Source organism: Pleurodeles waltl, chromosome 10, assembly GCF_031143425.1.
Source record: "Pleurodeles waltl isolate 20211129_DDA chromosome 10, aPleWal1.hap1.20221129, whole genome shotgun sequence".
Lineage (NCBI taxonomy): Eukaryota > Metazoa > Chordata > Amphibia > Caudata > Salamandridae > Pleurodeles > Pleurodeles waltl.
The window spans coordinates 132,129,059-132,152,620 of record NC_090449.1 but is presented as its reverse complement, the minus strand read 5'-3'; the positions used below and the strand labels follow the sequence as shown (position 1 = coordinate 132,152,620).

General features: G+C 47.6%; 1 protein-coding gene across 1 annotated transcript in view; it reads right to left on the bottom strand.

Moving 5' to 3' along the window:
• LOC138261214 (cytochrome P450 3A21-like) overlaps positions 1–23,562 on the bottom strand; it is a 184,051-nt gene that overhangs the window by 91,834 nt on the left and 68,655 nt on the right. The window contains exon 4 of the mRNA XM_069209967.1: positions 1,842–1,941. Coding sequence (XP_069066068.1) covers positions 1,842–1,941 — 100 coding nt within the window. The remainder of the gene's footprint in view (positions 1–1,841; positions 1,942–23,562) is intronic.

Sequence of the window (23,562 nt, the reverse complement as noted above, 5' to 3'; positions counted from 1 at the left end):
GTCCATTCAGCTAACTGTGCCTCAACCAGAGATTTTCCGATCCATGTGTCTAGCTTTTTATAATTCTGCCTGTCAGTCACTTCTATCTGTTTATAGATCTGCCTTATTTAACATCCTAGAAAGGACAGAGATATTCTATTGTATACTACTAATTCATTAAAGAATGGGCAATGTGTACAAATGTCCTCATCAACTCTGGGTGGTAGAAACTCAATTAACTGTTTCTTTAGAGCTTCATGGAATAATCTCTCAATGCAGATTAAACAAACACAGAACAGAAAGTACATTTGGTATTAAAGCACGCCACCAAAACAAGACCACACTCAATCAAGAGCAGGTTTGTTACTTAAAATATTGAAATTATGGAGCAAGCAGGGAACTCGCTGAAAAATCCCTTGAAACCCACTTGCAGCTGTGCAAGGCGCTAATGGTCCCTACATGTCAACTTCTTCACTATTATGTTTTTACCCTTGCAACCAAGAACAAGAAGGCTGCTACAGCAGTCCTTTCTGCTTGTTTTCTTTGGAATGCAGTAACCATACCCTGATGCTTACAGATGGCCACCAACACATTCTGTACCTATTGGTACAGTATTAAACTGAGTTCGAGCAAGAAGTGTGGTATTTTCTTTCTCCATCAAGGCAGATGAAGGAATTTCTGCCAACAAATGTGGGGGACTGATAATGTTCCCCTAAAGTAGGTGCACATTGTCCGTGCTCACATACCTAGTCACACTGGTGAGTTCTTCCCTGCATGTTCAGGACTTTACACCACCTTTGCGCAAAAGTATGCCACCTTTGGCTTTGCAGTGTTTCACCAAGGCACCTCTTCCACACATTGTGAATGATAAGTCACTCTAGATTGGGCAGGAGAACCACAGCACTCTTTTGGCAGAGCCACTACAGTCTGTCAGTGAGATTTTCACATATGGCACATATGGCACATTCTCTAGTGGCTAAGAATGACAGGATGCTTGACTTTAGGAGTACTTATTCATATTGTACATTCTATAAAGTCAAACATAAACTCACACCTGAAGCCCTGAAGATGGAATGGTCCCATTAGTACCAACACTTATGTTTTTGAAATAGGAATTGCATGAAGGAATTCCCGGTGCATCACTGAATGAAGGTGTGTGTGACCTTTGGAGTAATGGAAATTATCTTAACAGAGTATTATATTCCTACTCTAATAGGGAGTCATACATACTCATTTATTGGCACTGGTGTAGAATCCGGGGTGTAGAATATAGGGCTTATTTTCTGCACAGTGGCCCAAGTTTAATCAGGGTGCCGAAGGCTGTCCAGATTCCAGGTGCTGGTAGAATGAAGGTTAGATCTCATATTTACCAATCAAGTAAAACGTCCAAACAGGAAGGAATATTGCAGGCCTCCAGGGCATCTCGATTGAGCCTATGATCTATGCATTTCTTTGTGATATGGGAGTCTCAGGTGCCCCTCAGTATAACTGGAGGGAGGCATCATTTTACATTGCCCCTCTGTGTCCCAGAGCCACTTCTCTTCAGGGCACCATTCCAGGTATCATGTAATATGTTAGTGACAGTGTAACGCAGTGCAGACTGCTCTAGCAAGGGCCCAAATACATTCCTAATTACTATAAAGATTTGGCACTTTTGAGGCACCTTGAAGATGTTGGGTTTGCAAGTCACCGTGCACCTTTCACCCACACACTCACAGCACTGATATGTTAAACTAGAAGTCTAAAATAAACATTATGACTGCAAACACAACAATAAATGATCCTGTCTTTTGAACCTGTGCTTAGTATTAATTCAACGACCAGGCCACTTCTGTTAGATTTACTCCTTTTTAGAAACGTACCCTCCTGTTTGTGAAGTGGGTGTAGCACTCTTTCACAAGGATGGTTTTCACTATTATGGGGTCTATGACAGCGAGTATCGGGGTCCGCCCATCAAACATCCTGTAGAACAAAAACAACAATATCTGTAAACTTACTGAAGCCAGCAGAATAGCAGAACAGACTTTTGATACTGTCATGGGGATGTGCATTACATCCTGTCCACAAATTCTCATTCCATTCTATCTCACCTTTCCATGTGTTCTTTGGCCTTCAACATCCCATTAGAAACTACTGAAGAGGATCAATAGGAAACGATGACATCAGAGACAAACTTAAAGCTGTATTTACAATAACAGTAGACAGCCCTGCAAGGAGTAGTCAGTGCTTATGCAGGTAGTAGGGATGTGGAATTCCTATAGACCGATGCCTTGGACATATTGTTTGAGGTAAAGGAATGTTTATTTTGTCCTTGGGACAAGTAGGAGCAGCCCTCTGCAGTACAAACACTTTGGCTGCCAGGTTAGAGAGTAGGGAACTGTCTGCAGTTGAGGTAATATGTGTGAACATATGTTAATGCTGTTCTAACTTGTATTCATGGTTCATAGATGAAAAGCCTTTATAAAAGACTGTTTGTTTACAGTGAGCGCTGTAAATAAACTTTAAGGTCACACTGCACTACTGATACTGGTTTCAGAAAAACAAAAATAAAGCGTACACACGTTTGAAACATTTAAGTATATGAGGTTAAGTATAATGCGCAGAGTGCTCTCTGATTAGATGCAAATGTTTGCAGACGCTTGTAACAAGAGAGATGATTCTTTGGTTTTAAAATAAAATGGTCAGACAAAAATGCAAGTAGGTAACAAATCATTTCGCTACTATGAAAATTTTAGGTGCTATTTCTTTGAAGCGTCATTTAATAAAATGTGTTGATGCATACTAGTATTTCCAAAAAATATTCTTTTTTTATTATAACTGTTTTTATTGAGTTTAGGAGAGAGAACCAACAAAAACACAATGCAGTGCATATCGATGCAAGACAATATCTTTTTGTCTCTTTTGTGGAGGACGGAGTAAACATACAATCAGAAATAGGAATCAACAGCAACCACTGCAGCAGTAGTTCCCCTTAGCCTCCCCTCCTACAGAAGATCCTCATGTAACCAATCCTTTCATATATCATGAGTACCAGAGTTACAACCTCACCACAGTTGGCTGTCACCATTATGACCAAAATAAGGCTCCATTAATCAGCCATTATCATCAGTGCTCCACTCAGAGCTTGACTCTCCCACACCAGTAAAACGTTCCAGTAGTGTCCCCCATGCAATCAAATCTGTTAGTGCCCCCTCCTCTCTTCGTGTTATCTGCATATATTGTTCTTCAGCCGCACCCCATGCCATTAAATCTTGGATCCAGCAAGGAATGGATGGGCTCCGGGCACTCATCCAGGCAATGGCCACCCTACGCTTAGCCAATATTAGGGTTATTTGTATAAGTCTATATGGGTATTCCTACCCCGTGATCTCCGCACTACACCTAAAAGACATGTCAAAGGCTTTACTTCAAGTCCAAATCCTGTTACCCCCTCTACTATCCCAACCACCTCCTGCCAAAAACGGTGCACCATCCTACAGGACCAAGCCAAATGCATAAAGGAGGCACTTATTGCCCCACATCTGGGACACCCAGCCCCTCTTGTTGGATCAATCCTATTAAGACGATCAGGTGTAAAATACGTACGTTTCACAAAACTGAAATGCAAAAGTTTAAACCTGTTATTACATGATACCGTGCGCACCAGCAACAGCACTATAGCTCAGTCCGTGTCCTCTATGGGATCCTCCAGTTCACACTCCCAAGTTCTACATGCATCACTTACCGCACCTGTTTGATCCCCCCCGAAGAGCTTTATAAAACAGAGTGATTAAATGAGCCTCCTCGCCCACATTTATCAGCCCACTTGACACCTTCGATGCTGGAGGGGCCACCGGGAAACCACACCAGATCTCCTGAACCAAGCTCTCCATTTTGGCATGCTGCAGGAGCTGACAAGGCCCAAACCCGAACGTGTTCCGTGCTTCCTGAAAGGAGATAAACTCCCCATTGGGGTATAAGTCTCCCGCCACTAAACATCCTTCCAGTCTCCAGCCATCCATTGACATTAGGATATCCATATCCCTAAAGGGGGCTAAGTCCCATATCTTTAATTCCCTATCAAACGGGGCACGTCGAATCACTTTCTTAACAGCTTGCTCCCAGATCCAAGCAGTAGTTCTGACCAGATAGGGGACAACAGACTCTGACCGACCACCTGACATCAGTACATGCACCAACCCATTCCGCCCAGCATTCCGGCAAACAGTCTCTTCTCCCAATTGTCTGACTCAGTAATTCACTTTGCAGCATGTTGTAAGTGTGCCGCGTAATAATAATGTCTGATATTAGGAATAGCCAATCCTCCCTCTTCCATTTCCCTCAGCAGTGTTGATAATGCCACCCTACTACGACGCCCAGCCCACACAGTGAAATCAGCAAACTGTCTAGACGATTAAAGAGCAGAGCAGCCTGCGGAAACAAAGAATTCTGAAGCAGGTAAAGACACCGTGGCAAGAACACCATCTTAGCCACTGTCTCCCTCCCAATCACTGAAAGAGGCAGCCTATTCCAAAACAATACTGAGTGCTCAAGGCCCTTCCGCACTCGTTCTACATTATGTTTTTCATGCGCCGCCACAGTGTGTGTGACCCAGATACCCAAATATCTAAAACTTTTGAGCTCCCACCTGAGCCCCACCCCCTAAAAATCCTCCTGAGGAGCACCACAAAGAGACCATAAAGGGAACAGAAGCGACTTCTTCCTATTCAACTCGAGACCAGACACTGACCCAAAAGCCTCCAACACCAGCAACAACAGAGGCACCGAAACCCTTGGCTCTTGAAGATACAGCACAGCACCATCAGCTTACAGGGAGACAATATGGGTAATCTGTCCCACTCGAACGCCCTAAGGTACCAATTCCTCATGGAGCCAGATCGCCAGTGTTTCCACCGCTAAGGCGAAAAGAAGCAGCGAAAGTGGACATCCCTGCCTGGTTCCCCTGCCAATCACCCAGGATTCCAAGAGCTCCCATCCCACCCGAACACGCGCGGAGGGTGCAGTATACAGCACACGCACAAAACTGTGGGCCAAACTCCTTTCCCCGCAGCACTGCAAGGAGGTAGCCCTATTCCACTGTGTCAAAGACCTTCTCCAGGTCCAATGACGCTGGCACCAATTCATCCTCCGCACCGACAGTTTCATGCAACACATGTGCCAGGCGACGTAACTTATAAGTCATACTATGGGCAGGAATAAAACCGCTTTGATCGTCATGCACCAATCCCCGAATCACTCCATGTAACCGAGTAGCCAATATCTTACACAGGATCTTAACATCACTATTCAGCATGGTGAGCGGGTGATAAGAGGAGGGGTCACCCGGATTTCCCCCAGGCTTAAGCATTAAACACACAGGGGGTCAGTCTGACCCCGGCGGTCCATGGCGGGAGCCGGTTTTCTGCTGCCCAAATGAATCCTCCATGGCGGCGCAGCTCGCTGCGCCGCCATGGAGGATTCTGACACCCCATACCGCCATCCTGTTCCTGGCGGTTCGCCCGCCAGGAACAGGATGGCGGTATGGGGTGTCGTGGGGCCCCTGGGGGCCCCTGCAGTGCCCATGCCAATGGCATGGGCACTGCAGGGGCCTCCGTAAGAGGGCCCCACTTTGTATTTCAGTGTCTGCAAAGCAGACACTGAAATACGCGACGGGTGCCACTGCACCCGTCGCACCTTCCCAATTCTGAGCCGGGGTCCTCGTTGGAAGGGTGTTTTGCACTGGGCTGGCGGGCGGCCTTTTGGCGGTCGCCCGCCAGCACAGTGCAAAACCCAAAATACCCTCAGCGGTCTTTCGACCGCGGAGCGGTATTTTGGAGGGGGGAACTCTGGCGGGCGGCCTCCGCCGCCCGCCAGGGTGAGAATCGCCCCCACAATGTCCTGGCACATGGTTTCCGGCAATACACCCCTCTCCTGGGCCTCCTCAAACACCGCTGTTGGACTTTTTTGCTTATGCAGGGTCATCCCCAATCTTTTTGCCTCCTATTTTTTCGGACCTGTTGCTGTTGGCTTTTGAACTCTGAGCACTTTACCACTGCTAACCAGTGCTAAAGTGCATATGCTCTCTGTGTAAAATTGTATGTAATTGGTTTATCCATGATTGGCATATTTTATTTACTAGTAGGTCCCTAGTAAAGTGCACTAGATGTGCCAGGGCCTGAAAATCAAATGCTACTAGTGGGCCTGCAGCACTGGTTGTGCCACCCACATAAGTAGCTCTGTAATCATGTCTCAGACCTGCCATTGCCGTGTCTCTGTGTGCAGTTTTAACTGTAAATTCGACTTGGCAAGTGTACTCACTTGTAAGAAAACCTTCCCTTTTCTTACATGTAAGGCACCCCTAAGGTAGGCCCTAGGTAGCCCCAAGGGCAGGGTGCAGTGTATGGATAAGGTAGGACATATAGGGGGTCATTCTGACCCCCTTACCGCAAGCCTGTTTCTGGCGGTTTTCACCACCAGGAAGAGGCTGGCGGTAAGGGGAGTCCTGGGGCCCCTGGGGGCCCCTGCCAGCTCTTCACTGTCTGCATAGCAGACAGTGAAAGTGAAAAGCGCGACGGGTGCAACTGCACCCATCGCACGGCCGCAACACCGCCGGCTCCATTCGGAGCCGGCTCCTGTGTTGCGGCCTCATTCCCGCGCGGCCGGCGGGCGCAAACTTGGTAGCCACCCGCCAAGGTCGAAATGACCCCCATAGTAATGTGGTTTATATGTCCTGACAGTGAAATATTGCCAATTTCGTTTTTCACTGTTGCAAGGCCTGTCGCTCTCATAGGATAATATGGGGGCCATCTTTAAATATGATTAAAGTGTAGATTCCCCTAGAGAATAGATGGACATGTGGAGTTTGGGGTCCCTGAACTCACAATTTAAAAATACATCTTTTAGTAAAGTTGGTTTTGAGATTGTGGGGGTTATTACAACTTTGGAGGAGGTGTTAATCCGTCCCAAAAGTGACGGTAAAGTGACGGATATACCACCAGCTGTATTACGTGTCCATTATATCCTATGGAACTCGTAAAACGGCTGGTGGTATATCCGTCACTTTATCGTCACTTTTGGGACAGATTAACACCACCTCCAAAGTTGTAATAACCCCCTGTGTGTTTGAAAATGACACTTTTAGAAAGTGAGCATTTTCTTGCTTAAACCATTTTGTGACTTTGCCTTGTTTGTGGATTCCCTGTCTGGGTCAGTTTGACAGTTGGGTTGTTTTTCACCTCACACTAGACAGTGACACAAAGGGAGCTGGGGTGTAGCCTGCATTTCCTAATTAGCCATCTCTGCTAGGAGGGAGGGGTGGAGTGGTCACTCTCATCTGAAAGGACTGTGCCTGCCTCTAACAATGCAGACTCCAACCCCTTGGTGTGTGTCTGAGGCCTTGCCTGGGCAAGGCAGGATTTCACAAGTAGGTGTGAGTCCCCTTTGAAGAAAGGTGACTTCAAAGACTAAACTGGGTATAAGAAGGGCACCCAAATCTACAGACTTTAGAAACACTTCTGGAACCAAGAGGAACCTCTGCCTGGAGAAGAGCTGATAGCTGAGGAAGAAGTGCTGCCCTGCCTGCGACTGTGCTTTGTGGAGATTTCCTGCAGTGCTGCTTCTGCCAGAGTAAGAGGGCAAAGACTGGACTTTGTGTGCCTTCCATCTTGTGAAGAAATCTCCAAGGGCTTAATTTAGAGCTTGCCTCCTGTTGTTTGAAGTCTCAGGGACAGCAAAGACTTCTCTCTGCCAGCACCTGGAGTCTCTGGAGAGACTCCTGCTCTGACAAGTGGTGCCCTATCCAGTCCCTGGGCCCTTGAAAGGAAAGCTGGTGTAAATCCAAGGAAATCGACTTCGGACGACTCAGGACCAATGCCGCTGCTGAATCCAGTGACGCCACCTGCACCCGACGCCATGACCTTCGCATTTTGGGAGTGCCCCTGAGAGGAGTGGTCTAGGTAGTTCCCACCCAGGTGAGGTAGGGAAGGATTGTAGTGTCCCAGGTAGGTCCCAGTGTAGTGGGATGGGTGAGGGACCCCATGTCCAGTCTCAGAGGAGAGGGAATGGGGATGGGCTGAGGCCCAAGGTGCACAAGAGCCGGTCCCAGGTCCTGGAGGGTTCATGAGGGAACTCCAAGAGGGAAGCCTAGCCTGTACCATAGGGCCATCTGTTGAGGGAGACCCCACAGTGTCAGGAGAACTTGGGGGGGCGGCTGTAGCCAGTGTCCCACCGGTTCTGGTGTCTGACAGTACCACTCCTAGTGAGAGGGTGCAGAAGTCCAGACAGAGGGTTGAGAGGGGGTTGCGGACCCCAGTGGAGAACCTGGAGGGTCAGGGGTCAGCTCTGAGAGCAGAGCCCCCCAGGAATGACCTTTGTGAGACCATTTCTGGGTTGGGGGGAATACAGACTCTGTCAGATGGGCAGAGGTCAGGAGACCTGCGCCAGCCAGACTCTTGTGTAGCCCTTCGGGACAGTGTGTCCCTTGAGGGGGGGTAAGTGTGCCCCCCTGGAAGTCCTGGTGTGCCAGGCATTGGTTCAACCGCAGGGTGGTGACTCTGGGTTGAATGATCCAGTTCAGGGGGTAAACTCTGACCTGATGGGAGGTAAGTGTGCTCCCAAGGAAGTCCTGGTGCACCAGGCAGTGGTTCAACCGCAGGGTGGTGACTCTGGGTTGGAGGACCAGGTTCAGAGGGTAAACTCTGACCTGGTGGGGGGTAGGTATGCCCCCCCAGGAAGTCCTGGGTTGCCAGGCAGTGGTCCAGTCTGTGGGTACAGACCCTGGACTGGAGGATCAGGTGCAGGGGGTGAACCCTGACCTGAAGGGGTGGGCGGTTTGCCCAATCACCCCCCCTGGTGTGATTTCAAGGGGAACTCTCCCTGAGGGTGGGTGCCGGACCCTGAGAGTAGGGGCAGGGGAGAAAGAGCCTCACCCCTGGCCCCAGTGCAATCTAAGGGTACAGACCCTGGATTGGAAGGCCAGGTTCAGGGTGTCCCCCCTGACCTGGAGGAAGGGGCTACTGCTAACAGTGCCCCTACCATGTTTTCTTCTCGGGGGCCACTCCTAGTTGGGGGGTGCAGGACCCCAGAAGGGAGGGCAGGGGGAGGGAAGCCTCACCCCTGGCCCTAGTCGGATTTTTGTCATTTTGGTCTTGTTTTGTTTAGATAAATATTTCCTATTTTTCTAAACTGGTGTTGTGTCATTTTGTAGTGTTTTTCATTAAGTTACTGTGTGTGTTGGTACAAATACTTTACACCTAGCACTATGAGGTTAAGCCTACTGCTCTGCCAAGCTACCAAGGGGGTAAGCAGGGGTTAGCTGAGGGTGATTCTCTTTTACCCTGACTAGAGTGAGGGTCCTTGCTTGAACAGGGGGTAACCTGACTGTCAACCAAAGATCCCATTTCTAACAACCGCCAACAACTTCTCTCGCAGAAGCAGGTAAAATGTTTGATACAGCTCAACCGGGAACCCATCCCCACCTGGGGACTTAGATTTCGTCAATGCTTCCACGCTGCACTCACTTCCTCTACAGTTATCTAAGCCTCCAGACTCTCCATACTCTTCAGTTCTAGCAGTGGGAGCCGCATCCGCTGAAGTAATTCTCCTAAATCGTCATCTGAGACTGAAGCACCAGCACTCGATACTGCCTGCAAATTTTCCACCAACACCTGAAGGATAGCCTTATGATTGGTAATCATCACACCTTTGGCGTTCCTGATGTGTAAAATGGGGGGAAATTCCACTTCCCGCTTTAGAATCCAAGGCAATAATTTGCCAGATTCATCCCCCCTCCCTATGCAGGCACTGTCTGTATGATCTAAGTGCTACCTTATCTAGTGTTTCCCAGCAGCTGCTGACTTTCTTATACAACCGGAGCTGCTCTTGTTCTACCTCCCTTGTTATTGGTGTCTGGTGCTGCAGGACTGCTAGCTTACCCTCTCATTCAGTAAGTTCTTGTTCCATTTGTTTATGCACCCCACAAGCGGTGCCTATACATACCCCTCTCTGTACGGCCTTCATGGCCTCCCTCTCCATTCCCCTAGAGTTTGACGTACTCCAATTCAAGTCCATATAATCTTTAATGGCAACCGCCATCTTGCCTCGACACCCAGCATCTGTCAGAAAAACCATAGGCATGTGCGAAATGCGTGTCACCCTATTATTGGATCCCCACTGCAACTGAATCAACACCGGTGCATGATCAGAGAGAAACCTCCCCAGATGTTTAATCGCACACCTGTGAGCAGTTCAGTCCACCCAGAAGGAAACAGTCCAGGTGACTATGCTTATTATGCATCTTAGAATGACAAGTATACTCCCTACTCTCCAGATGTAATTCCCTCCACCCGTCCCACAGCCCTAAATTGCGCATAACCTCTACGAGAGATCTTGTCATCAACAGTTTAGTACCCAATTTAGACAGGTAACGATCCTTCTCACCATCCAAGATGCAATTGTAATCTCCAGCCCATATAAGAGGCGCATCCACCGCATCCCCCAGAACCTCAGGTATATTATCATAGAAGGAATGATCATCTATATTGGGGTAAATGTGTTAAGAATAGTGAGGGGCGCCCCATCTAATATGGCCTGTATGAGCACATATCTCCCTTCTGCATCCGCTTCACTGTAAACGTGGGTAAATGGGACCCAAGGCGCAACCCATATTGTCACACCTCTTGCATAAGAGGAAAAGGATGAGGAGAACACCTGACCTCGCCATTTCGTACCTAGTTTTTGCGATTCTTCCTCCGTCATGTGTGTTTCCTGGAGACAGGCTATATGAACCTTATGGCACCTCAGAAAAGAGTGCACCCTGTAACGCGTAGTGTAACTTTAAAGCCCCCTGACATTCCATGTCAGCATATTGATCTGTCAACCCATACTAAAGCTTTGTATCTTCCGTCCCCCTAGTCCTCCACCCCCCACCTCCCTCCCGCAAACAGAAGGTAAGATGAATACTTATTTCACTTCCCACATACATACATGGACTGCTGTTGTGAACATCAAACACATACAAACCTGACCTAACTGGATGAACCAAGACCTCATTGCCCACCCCAGATGAACAGTAAAACAGACACATCAAAGCATACTGTAGATCCATATGTGTAAATGCTGCCAAGACAGCAGCCTAATCCTGGGCCCTACCACCACAGTGGAGTAACCACCCCCCAACACGTCTGCAATATACTTTGTGCCTGAATACCTGTTAGAAATGGGGTTTTTGGTTGGCAGTCAGGTTACCCTCTGTCCAAGCAAAAGCCCTCACTCTAGTCAGGGTAAGTCACACACTATCCAAGATTATCCTGTGCCCACCCTCTGGTAACTTGGCATGAGCAGTCAGGCTTAACTTAGAAGGCAATGTGTAAAGTATTTGTGCAATAAGTCATACAATACCACCATATATCACCACAAAAATACACCACACAGTGTTTAGAAAAATATATAATATTTATCAGGATAATTGTAGGTCAAAAAGAATAAAGATGCAATGGAAAATTGTAGAACTATCACAGGAAAGTGATATAAAGTGTCTTAAGTCTTTAGAATGCAATACAGTGTCTTTCAAGCACAAAGTACCTGGTTTCTGGTGGAAAATCTCCTCAGAGGGCCACAGGAAAAGGGATGCGTGGAAAAAGGGTGTGTGCGTCGATTTCTCCTCAGCACACAAAGACTTGCGTCGTTCTTTTCCACGCGGGGAAGTCGGGCGTCGTTTTCCGGCGCGCAGACAGTCTCTTTTTGTGGATCGCGGGGATTACCAGATGTCCCGGGTCTGTGCGTGGATTCTCCTGCTTGTTCTCCGGCTGCGCGTCGTTCTGCGGGGCTACGCGTCGAAGTTTCGATCTCACGGCAGGCGTCGCGTCGATTTCTCCTTGGAAGTCGGGCGGCGTTGTCCTTGCGAGGCCGTGCGTCGAAAGTTTGGTCCCACGGCAGGCGTCGCGTCGATTTCTCCTTGGAAGTCGGGCGGCGTTGTCCTTGCGAGGCCGTGCGTCAAAGTTTCGCACTCACGGTAGGCGTCGCGTCGATTTCTCCTGGAAAGTCGGACGGCTTTGTCCTTGCGAGGTTGTGCGTCGAAGTCTCGATCGTCCCGAGGGCGTCGCGTCGATCAGCGTCGGTGTGCGGCGTTTTTCTCGCCGCGAAACAAGCTGTGCGTCGAAATTTTCGGCGCACGGAGCGTCCAAGTGAAAGGAAGAAGTCTTTTTGGTCCTGAGACTTCAAGGAACAGGAGGCAAGCTCTATCCAAGCCCTTGGAGAGCACTTTCACAGCCAGACAAGAGTTCAGCAAGGCAGCAGGGCAACAGCAAGACAGCAGTCCTTTGTAGAAAGCAGACAGGTGAGTCCTTTGAGCAGCCAGGCAGTTCTTCTTGGCAGGATGTAGTTTCTGGTTCCGGTTTCTTCTCCAGCAAGTGTCTGATGAGGTAGGGCAGAGGCCCTGTTTTATACCCAAATGTGCCTTTGAAGTGGGGGAGACTTCAAAGAGTGGCTAAGAAGTGCACCAGGTCCCCTTTCAGTTCAATCCTGTCTGCCAGGGTCCCAGTAGGGGGTGTGGCAGTCCTTTGTGTGAGGGTAGGCCCTCCACCCTCCCAGCCCAGGAAGACCCATTCAAAATGCAGATGTATGCAAGTGAGGCTGAGTACCCTGTGTTTGGGGTGTGTCTGAGTGAATGCACAAGGAGCTGTCAACTAAACCTAGCCAGACGTGGATTGTAAGGCACAGAAGGATTTAAGTGCAAAGAAATGCTCACTTTCTAAAAGTGGCATTTCTAGAATAGTAATATTAAATCCGACTTCACCAGTCAGTAGGATTTTGTATTACCATTCTGGCCATACTAAATATGACCTCCCTGCTCCTTTCAGATCAGCAGCTGCCACTTCAACAGTATATGAGGGCAGCCCCAATGTTAGCCTATGAAGGGAGCAGGTCTCACAGTAGTGCAAAAACTAATTGAGGGTTTTTTACACTACCAGGACATATAACTACACAGGTACATGTCCTGCCTTTTACCTACACAGCACCCTGCTCTAGGGGATACCCAGGGCACACATTAAGGGTGACTTATATGTAGAAAAAGGGGAGCTCTATGCTTGGCAGGTACTTTTAAATGCCAAGTCGAGGTGGCAGTGAAACTGCCCACACAGGCCTAGCAATGGTAGGCCTGAGACAAGGAAAAGGGGCTACTTAAGTGGGTGGCACAATCCGTGCTGCAGGTCCACTAGTAGCATTTAATCTATAGGCCCTAGGCACCTGGAGTGCACATTACTGGGGACTTATAAGTAGATTAAATAGTTCAATCAGGTATGATCCAAAGTTACCATGTTTACAGAGAGAGAGCATATGCACTTTAGCACTGGTTAGCAGTGGTAAAGTGCGCAGAGTCTAAAAACCAGCAAAAACAGTATCCAAAAAGTGGAGGGAGGCAGGCAAAAAGTTAGGGGTGACTACCCTAAGGCTGTCAGGTCTAACAATACCCAATCATAATCCAATAAGCACGTTGCCCCCCCCCCTCAGTACAATGCAAATTCAAGTAGTGCCCATTCAGAATCTTAGCCATCATCCCGAAACCCCCCACTATACATTGCAGGTGCCTCTCGCCTAGAAACAGGTCCCCCAAAAGGAAGGGTGACAGCAACATCCAAGTAAGGGCATCTTCTCCACTGCCTGACCGAGTACCCCACTCAGCCCAATTCTATTGTCAGCATCGACACCCTGTTCCGCAGTGCCCTCCATCTGGCTCTCCCCGCAGTTCCTCCGGTCTGAGCTGTCCACTCCAGAAACACGATGAGCTGCCAGGCCAGTCCGCCCAGATCTGCCAGGAGTAACTTTGTCCCACATCTACAGCCATCTCCAGACCTCCTCCGGGCGGTCAAAAAAGTGGGACTTGGCACGAGAGAGCACCTTCAAGCGTGCCGGATACAATAACATATCTGATGTTCATGGCATAGAGCTTGGCTTTCACCTACAGAAACCCCTTTCTAGACGTCTGAACCTTGTTCATTTAGTCAGGATAGACGGAAATTTTGCAGTTCTCAACGACAGCCCTTGTCAGATTCACCGGCCGCCCGTTGAATACAGTCTCTATCTTTATAATTCAAACGACATGCAATGTTAGCCCTTGGAGGTTCCCCGAGGAGGTGCAACCATAGCCCTGTGAGCACGCTCCACAAAAGCACCTTGGACATCCCGACAGGCTGCAGAACATCTCTGATCCTGCGCTCCACAAAGCCTTCTGCTGTGGAAACCCAAGCAAGCAGACATTATTCCGACGGGACCTGCCCTCTGAGTCTTCCAGTCTCACCTCCAGCATCTCAACTGTGGAAGCGACGTGCACCATCTGTTTTCGCAAAGCACCCACCTCCGTCTGCACATCGGCAATGGACCCCTCCGCCACTTTGACCTTATCAGAAACTTTTCTGAGGTCCGCTTGGAGGAGGTTCACTTCCACCACCACCGTCTCTATCTTCCCCTCGAGGGCCACCCTAGGACCCTGTATAGCTGTTAGAAGTTCAGCTCATGATGGTTCCTCCACAGTAACTGGCATGCCCAGAACATCTCCAGGCCCCCCTACATATGTCTGGCGCTGCAGCAGAGGCACTGGTGTTGTGTACTGCTCCATAGTGTTCCCCTGTGACGCAGCCATTTGCCGTTGTCACCCCCTCTCACCATCAGCCAGAAAAATAGGAGGTATTGCCGCCGCACCAGACCCAAAAAGGGGGGGCAAAGTTTCCTTGAAGTTGCAACACCCATCAAATAATCCAAGTCAATCGCTTGGCTCCATAAAGTCCTTAACTACAAGACGCCAGTATGTCCCCGCCTCCGTGCAGTCAACCCGAATCAGACAAACCGGGCGCGCCTAAGAGGCTCTGCGCTGTAGGCCCAATACTCCTTCACGCAATGGCCCCACACCCGGACCACAGACCATGCGCCACTAGGCCCAAGCTCACTCACGCCAGATCTCCAAGTGAGGAGCCTTGGTCTCCCCCACCCCGGGCTGCACCTTGATCCACTTGTCGACACTACAGCCACTCCACCACAGCCCAAACTCAACTGGTTCACCACTGTTCGTCTGGGCTCCCACTCCTCACCGTCTGCTAGTGCTGGCCCCCCGGCCCTGACAAGCCCTCTGCCAATGCACAATCATGTGTGCCTGGACCCTCCGCTCACACACAGAGGGCTGCTCCGAAACTCCACAGCCGCTCTGGCCCTAGCGATAGGGCCACGAACATCAGAGGGCCGACGGGCCCGCAATGCCAACTCCAGGGGCTGTCTGATTGCCAACCAATCAGACATTTGTGAGTCTGTGACTCTTTTGGTTTCGTCAATGCGTGTCTGGTTTTGACATGGCTTTTGTAACACTTTATTGTTGTATGAGCTTCCAGGCCCTCACCATTGTAACAAACACTGTGAAAAAAAAAAAATTGGTCTCAAAAAGCACACATTGCAACCAGTGGAATAACGAAGGCCCCGCAGCCCCTGTGGTGCGGAGGGGACCCCTCCAGGAGGCACCCTCAGCCCACCAGCTGCCCTGAGTGAGTCTGGAGGAGGCGAGCAAATATGCATGTGTAGATTTGCTCATGTGAAAATCTTTTGAGCGTTTACAAGTTCACTTCGTCTCCAACCACTTTTTTACCAACCCTGGAAAAACTTCTACTTCTGCTACTGTCCGGAGTAAATTTCCAACCTTTCTCATTATGGGGAAAAAATTCGAAAGGAGCTGCTGAAGAATCCTCAAAACAGTAGTAGGTTTGCAGACTGAAAGGAATTCCAGCCCTGGAACTATTGCTTACTGTTTCCTCCAGCCCCAGTATCCGCAGAAAGGTGGCAAAATAAGGCAATTGCTACAGTAGGGATTGAAACTGCAGTTATTTAAGCCATACCATAGTAGTAGCCCTCGCATATTCAGAGAGGTTATTATCAGAGCTCTTACATAATGAGATTGCTGTGATAATTTGTGGGCGCACTACATGGCATCAAAGGGACATGTTTTTTTTTTTTGACAGGATAAGTAAATTTAAGAAGCAACCTGTCTCATGGACAAGAATATATTTTATGAAATTTCACACCCCTGCTCAGGCATAAATGGTGGAATGAATGGGGCTTCTGAATAAAGCGAGAATGAGGTAGCAAGAGAGAGGGAAAAATGCACACATCACCAAGGCAATTGCCATTTTACATACATTCAAGCATTTGTAATTATATATATTTATATATATGTATATCCCCTTCGCTTCCAGGCCTTTCCCCCTCCTGTGCCGAGCCTTTTTTTGGCTATTTGTGGCGGTTTGCGCTTAGGCCCTCATAACTTTTTGTTCACATAAGCTACCCACGCCAAATTTACATCCTCTTTTTCCAACATCCTAGGGATTCTAGAGGCACCCAGACTTGTGGGTTCCTCTGAAGGAGACCAAGAAATTAGCCAAAATACAGTGAAAGTTAGTTTTTTTCAAAAAAATGGGAAAAAGGGCTGCAGAAGGCAGCTCGTGTTTTTTTCCCTGAAAATGGCACCAACAAAGGGTTTGCGGTGGCAAGATCACCATCCTCCCAGCTTTCAGGAACAGGCAGACTTGAATTGGAAAACCGAATTTTTCAATACAATTTTGACATTTTACTGGGACATACCCCATTTTTACTATTTTTTGTGCTTTCAGCCTCCTTCCAGTTAGTTACCAAAGTGGGTGAGAAACCAATGCTGGATCCCAGAAAGCTAAACATTTCTGAAAAGTAGACAAAATTCTGAATTCAGCAATGGGTAATTTGTGTAGATCCTACAAGTATTTCCAACAGAAAATAACAGCTGAAATAAAAAAATATTGAAATTGAGGTGAAAAAAAACCAGCCATTTTTCTCCACGTTTTACTCTGTAACTTCTTCCTGCAATGTCAGATTTTTGAAAGCAATATACCGTTACATCAGCTGGACTCTTCTGGTTGCGGGGATATATAGGGCTTGTAGGTTAAACAAGAACTCTAGGTACCCAGAGCCAATAAATGAGATGCACCTTGCAATGGGTTTTTATTCTATACCGGGTATACAGCAATTAATTTGCTGAAATATAAAAAGTGAAAAATAGGTATCAAGAAAACCTTTGTATTTCCAAAATGGCCACAAGATAAGGTGTTGAGAAGCAGTGGTTATTTGCACATCTCTGAATTCCAGGGTGACCATACTAGCATGTGAATTACAGGGCATTTCTCAAATAGACGTCTCTTTTACACACTGCCTTACATTTGGAAGGAAAAAATGTAGAGAAAGACAAGGGGCAATAACATTTGTTTTGCTATTCTGTGTTCCCCCAAGTCTCCAGATAAAAATGGTACCTCACTTGTGTGGGTAGGCCTAGCGCCCACGAAAGGAAATGGCCTAAAACACAACGTAGACACATCACATTTGGTGTTTTTTACAAAGTGCCTACCTGTGGATTTTGGCCTCTAGCTCAGCCAGCACCTGGGGAAACCTAGCAAACCAGCGCATTTGTGAAAACTAGATATCTAGGGGAATTCAAGATGGGGTGACTTGTGGGGCTCTGACTGGGTTCTGTTACCCAGAATGTTTGCAAACCTCAAAATTTGACCAAAAAAACAAATTTTCCTCTCATTTCGGTGACAGAAAGTTCTGGAATCTGAGAGGAGCCACAAATTTCCTTCCACCTAGCATTCCCCCAAGTCTCCCGACAAAAATGGTACCTCACTTTTGTGGGTACGCCTAGCGCCCACGAAAGGAAATGGCCCAAAACACAACGTGGACACATCACATTTTTTCACAGAAATCAGAGGTGTTTTTCACAAAGTGCCTACCTGTGGATTTTGGCCTGTAGCTCAGTCGGCCCCAGGGGGGGCCGAAATCGCCTAAAATAAATTTGCCCTCCCCAAACCCCCCCATGGGGGCGACCCTTGCCTAAGGGTTCGCTCCCCTTGCGTGAAATTCACGGGGGAAAAAAACCTCCCTGGTGTCTAGTGGTTTCTGTCCCCCTTGGGGGGGTGGGGGCGAACCTCTGGGCTCTGTGCACAGGACGTAATGGTTACGTCCTGGGCACACGAGCACTGTGCCTCAGGACATAACCATTACGTCCTGGGCACAGGAGGGGACATATATCCTACTATTTCTATAGCTTTTGTTTTCAGCATAAGAACTATTCTTACAGTAAACCACAATTTTGGAATTTGAGGGACCGGTGGTACAAGGAGCGATTTGCTTTGAATCACATGATTAATCAGGTGGGGAAGCTGAGATTAATCCCCAAGTCTTCTCTATGTACAGTCAGAGGTTAAGGAAGATTAAGAAACTGTGTAAATCTAGTCAGACCTATGCACATGCTAACAATCTGGGTAGAGGTCCATATTTCTTTTGATCCATCACATTTAATTACTCACAGAGTACAAGTTATATTAAAGTATATTTCATAGGGAAAAAACATATATAAAATATAAAATACAGTACGACATTCCATAAAATACAATCTATGATTCCATTCCACACTATGAAAGTACATTTTAAAAATACCCAATTCATCTGTAGTTCTAAAATATTAAAATTAGTCATTTAGCCATACAATAAATATCTGGAATCTGCAAAGACAATCTGCTCTGTGTTATAAGTAGAGGTGGGCGGAATGTATTGAGTAGTACTCTGTGGAATTCTTTGGAGTTAAATAAAAAATCTGTGCGCTTCCACAGAGTTCCACCCACCCGCCCTTTGCAAGGCACCACAAGCATACAAAAAGTGGCTTAACACTAAAGCACGCGTTTTATTTTTTTTTATTTTTTAAAACAACTCAGAGTTGCAGACAGCGTAGAGTAAAAGGACTCACCCTGGGTGCTGCTGGGTGACTCTAGTGCTGCTCGTGGTGCTCTGCGGCTACTGGGCTGGCCAGGAGGGACATGTAAGCTGGGGCCCAGCTGCCATGATGCGGACAAGAATCATTATCATACCACTCAGGGGCTAGTGGCAGGCAGCAGTGGCAGAAGGGCAGTAAGCAAGGGTGTCCTGTGTGCTTTCCACTGCTCTCCTGTGGGCCCTGCCGGCTTTCTACCTAGTTTTGTGCTGAGTGGGGCAAAAGGGTGAGCTGATGCTGGGGGCCAATAGAGACTGCAGCCCAAGGACCGATGTCAGTTGTTTCTGCTCCTTTTCCCCACAGGGGTAGCATGGAGGAAGGCTCCTCACTTCCTCCATGACCCGCTGCAACTTCACATTTGGGTGGGTCCATGCGCACCTCTCCCTACTTCACTTTACACTCGGGCGGTCCAGGTAGCCATCACAGTGCATGCGCACCATTCCCTAACTATAGAATTTTGTGCTTCACTCCACCACAGGACAGACCTGTTGCGGCCGCTGTCCGAGCACATGATTGGGCAGTAAACTCCACCACCTGGTGTGGGTGGAGTTTTTTTACTGAACTCTGCACTCCAAGTGGAGCGCGGAATGGCAAACACTCCATGAACTCCGCAGGCGGAGCAAAGTTTACCACCCATCTATAATTATCAGTTCTTAAAATCCAAATGGTCTCTAAAAAATGTCATACACACAGCAGCCAATATTTAGGAATTAACCAAGTCTTTTTTGATGGTGATGTACAGGACAAAGGAACATAAAATACTCTTCAGATTTTGTACACCAGTTAGATGAAGGACAAGTAAGTGGAATAGCCAACGCCCACCATCTGCTACATAATGTATAAATAGTTAGAACCCCATATCTGAATTTCAAAAATAAGGATCTTGCCTCTGGTGGTTCTATCCGGTCCATAAACATTTTTAATTCCAGATCCTGTTTAGAATTAAGAAATCAATCTGTCAACCTGCTTACTGATTCTTCCACGATCCTTCCCTCATGTGCCCGTTGCCAACACATTGCTTTTAAATGACCCAGCATTCCCCGAGTTATCTGTTCTGGCTTGACCCAGACTATGTTCATATCCACCCTATACAACCAATACTTTATGTAATTAAACTAAGTTATGGATCCATGTTTATCTAGCTTGTTTTACTGATTTACAGAGTACATATTGTATTTTTAGTCTCTGTACCACAACTAAACATGCCAATGTCTATTCTCTATTACAATCCTGTCGTTCATCTCCAATACTTGGTTCACTAAATCCCCTATTTTCTGAATAAGAACTTTTAAAAAGGTGAACAATAATTCTCAGTATTCTACATAAGGTTACCTGCAAAAGGGTCAATAATTGGTGTGGACTTATTCTGTAATTTACTTGTTATGAATTAAGCGTGGGAAAACCAATCTTTGAAGATCAGCACCATTCCCAGGAGACAATGGGACAGATACTGGCCAAGCTGCAGGACGCACAATACCTGAGGATCAGGGAGGACCTGAGGGAAATCCACACCACCCTGGTCACCATTGCAGGGGTGCTGGCAGACATGGCCAACACCATGAGGGAGGCAGTGGCACACCAACGGGCCCCTGACACTAGCCACACCGATGAATAGCCCTCCACCTCCGCTGACACTAGTGGACAGGAGGCCCCGCCACAGGAACAACAGGCACCCAGCACCCCACCCCCTGCAGAAGGAGAACCACCTTGCAAACGGTCCCTGCGGTCCAGGCAGAAATCAGAGAACACTGCCAAGACCCCCGCCAGGAAATAAGACTCTCCTGATTGTCACCCTTGTGTTCCACTCTGTCACCCTGTCCACCTTGAACTGCCATTGCTCCACTCCCTATGCCCCCTTGGACAATGCACCTGAGATACAAATGGACTGGACTCTATCCTGTACTCTCCTCCACCCCCCCAGCCTATAGCAATACCCCATCCACTTATCAGCACATGAATAAACATCCTTGTAAAAAATATTGAGTCTGTGAAGTGATTGAACTATGTATTTGTTTCACAATCTGTAGACATTGCAATTCAACTGTACACTCATATATACTTAGGTATGGCCTGTAGTTTGCTGCAGTCAGTACACCAGGAGCCAGAGCGGGGCACAGATATCTGTGAATAGACATGTCAAAGGGTACAATAAGTGGCCATAGTAGTGGGAACAACAGCCTGCCAGTGATAATTTACTACACAAAACTGCAATGGTTTGGTGAAGTTACAGTGTCTTATCTGTGTGTCACTGGAAATACAGTTGAATGATTGCTGTTCTGTTGTCCACATCCTCATCTTCATCACTGTCCACAGGCTCCACCACCGCCACACACCCATCTCCAGCCTCATCCTTCTGCAGAAAAGGCACCTGGCGACGTAAGGCAAGGTTATGCAACATTCAACATGCCACGATGATCTTGCACACCTTCTTGGGTGAGGAGTACAGGGAACCACCTGTTAGATGGAGGCACCGAACCCTGGCCTGCAGGAGGCCAAAGGTTCGCTCTGTAATTCTTCTTGTTCACCCATGTGCCTCATTGTAACCTTCCTCTGCCCTTGTCCTGGGATTCCTCACTGGGGTCAGTAGCCATAAGAGGTTGGGGTAACCAGAGTCACCTGCAAAAACCGAGGGATACCAGTTAGCCAAACACTAACCCTTAGGGCCAACCCCACACCAATATACCAACGTCAACTGGGTGGAGACAATGGGCTGACCTATTAGCCACACCCGGTGCCTCTGGAGTTGAGCCATCACATATGGGATGCTGCTATACCTCAGGATAAATCAATCGTTTTTTGTAAAGGTTTGCTCTTTGAAATAAGGACAGCATTTTTGTACGTGCCGTATGCTGTGGCAGAAGTGAATATAGAGCGTCACACCATTACAGAAGGATAATATAATGCGAACGGCAACTTCTTTATGAAAAACAATTTTGGGAAATGCCACTGAGGAGGCCAGAAGTTAAAAGGCCGAAACGCGTTGACCATTTTTTGGAGGAATGTTTTGAAAAATTTGGGAGTAATAGAACAATTGAAATGAAATGGTATCATGCATAACCATTGGGAGCAAATACGCTTAGCAAAAACGATACCAAGAATCATTACCTCATGATACAAAACTGCTTGCCAGAGGAAGGTTCAGCAGCTCCTTTATTAAAAAAAAGACTGACTCCAGTGCTTAGAACTATTCTCTTTTTATTTCTTCATTTTCATTTATCCCAATGTGTGGTTTGAGGATGTTTTGGTAGTTTATTAGTTTTTTGGTTGTTTTGTATCAGGTTAAGAATTGAGTATTGTTATTATATTTATTATATGTACTGTTGTATTCATGCAACTCCACTTTGTGATATGAGTCGAATAGGGAGACACAAAAACATTAACAACCATTTAAAATAAAAATAGGACAATAATTGTCCACAATGATCAATTGATGTTTTCATTGCTAATATGTTAATATACTTATTTGTCCCCACTGTATATTGAGAATGATATGTTGAGATTTGGCCCAGGTACAGTTGGGGTTATTGGGCCTCCCCGTTATGGTTTAGATATTCCTCAGGATAAAGGCATCATGCACAGACCCAGGATACTTTGCATTCACATGGGAGATGTACTGGTCCGCCAGGCACACTATCTACGCATTCATCGAGTGAAAGCTCTTTTGATTTCTGAACACCTGTTTATTTCTCCGGGGGAGGGACAAAGGCAATATGTGTACCATCTATTGCCCCAAAAATGCTGGGGATATGTCCCATTGCATAGAAGTCAGCTTTCACTGTGGCCAAATCCTCCACCTGGGGGAAAACGATGTAGCTGCGCATGTGTTTCATCAGAGCAGACAACACTCTGGTCAGCACTATTGAGAACATTGGCTGTGACATTCCTGCTGCCAAGCCCACTGTCACTTGGAAGGAGCCAGTTGCCAAGAAAAGGAGCACAGATAGGACTTGCACAAGAGGGGGGATCACAGTGGGGTGACGGATAGCTGAGATCAGATCTGGCTCCAATTGGGCACACAGCTCTTGGATAGTGGCTCTATCAAGTCTGTAACTGAGGATAATGTGCCTGTCCTCCATTGTTGCCAAGTCCACAAGGGGCCTGTACACGGGAGGATGTCTCCATCTCCAATTCCTCCTCAGCGGTTGTAATCTAGGGGGCAAAACAATGAGCATCTGGTCAGTTTTCAACATTTCCTAAATGTACAGTGCATTGCATGTTGTGACAGAAACAGTATGTTGATGTTTAGCCCCAAAATGTGCCTATGTGTGCTGTGACGCAGTTAAATGCCATGGCCTGCCCCCCCCCTGAAATGGCGGCCGCCTGTCCTGTGTGGATGGACAGATGGAAATGGGGTAATGCCGCTGACGTTGTGTGCCATTGCGGGAGGCGGTCGAGTACCACTATGCAACTCCTCATTGGTTAACAAGGGGCCCTGTGGGTTTCAGTAGCCAATGGTGATTTACGCCGGCGGTGACGGTACGCACCGCAGCGGACGTGACCGCCATTTTCTATCTGTTAACTTACTTGCTACCTGACCTTCAACAGGAGAGGACCTACACTGCAAGCGCTGCTGTGACCTGTGTCTGGAACCGACCATGGCTCATGTCACTGGGGAAAGGGCCCCTGCCTTCACCGGTGTGGAGTTGGGCGAGACTAGTGGATGGGGTCCTACCCCAGTACCGAATGCTGTATGGGCCTCAAGACCAACAGGTAAGTACACTGTGAGCACGATGCATGGGGCATGAATGCATGGAGTGCTGTATGTGAGGGCCTCG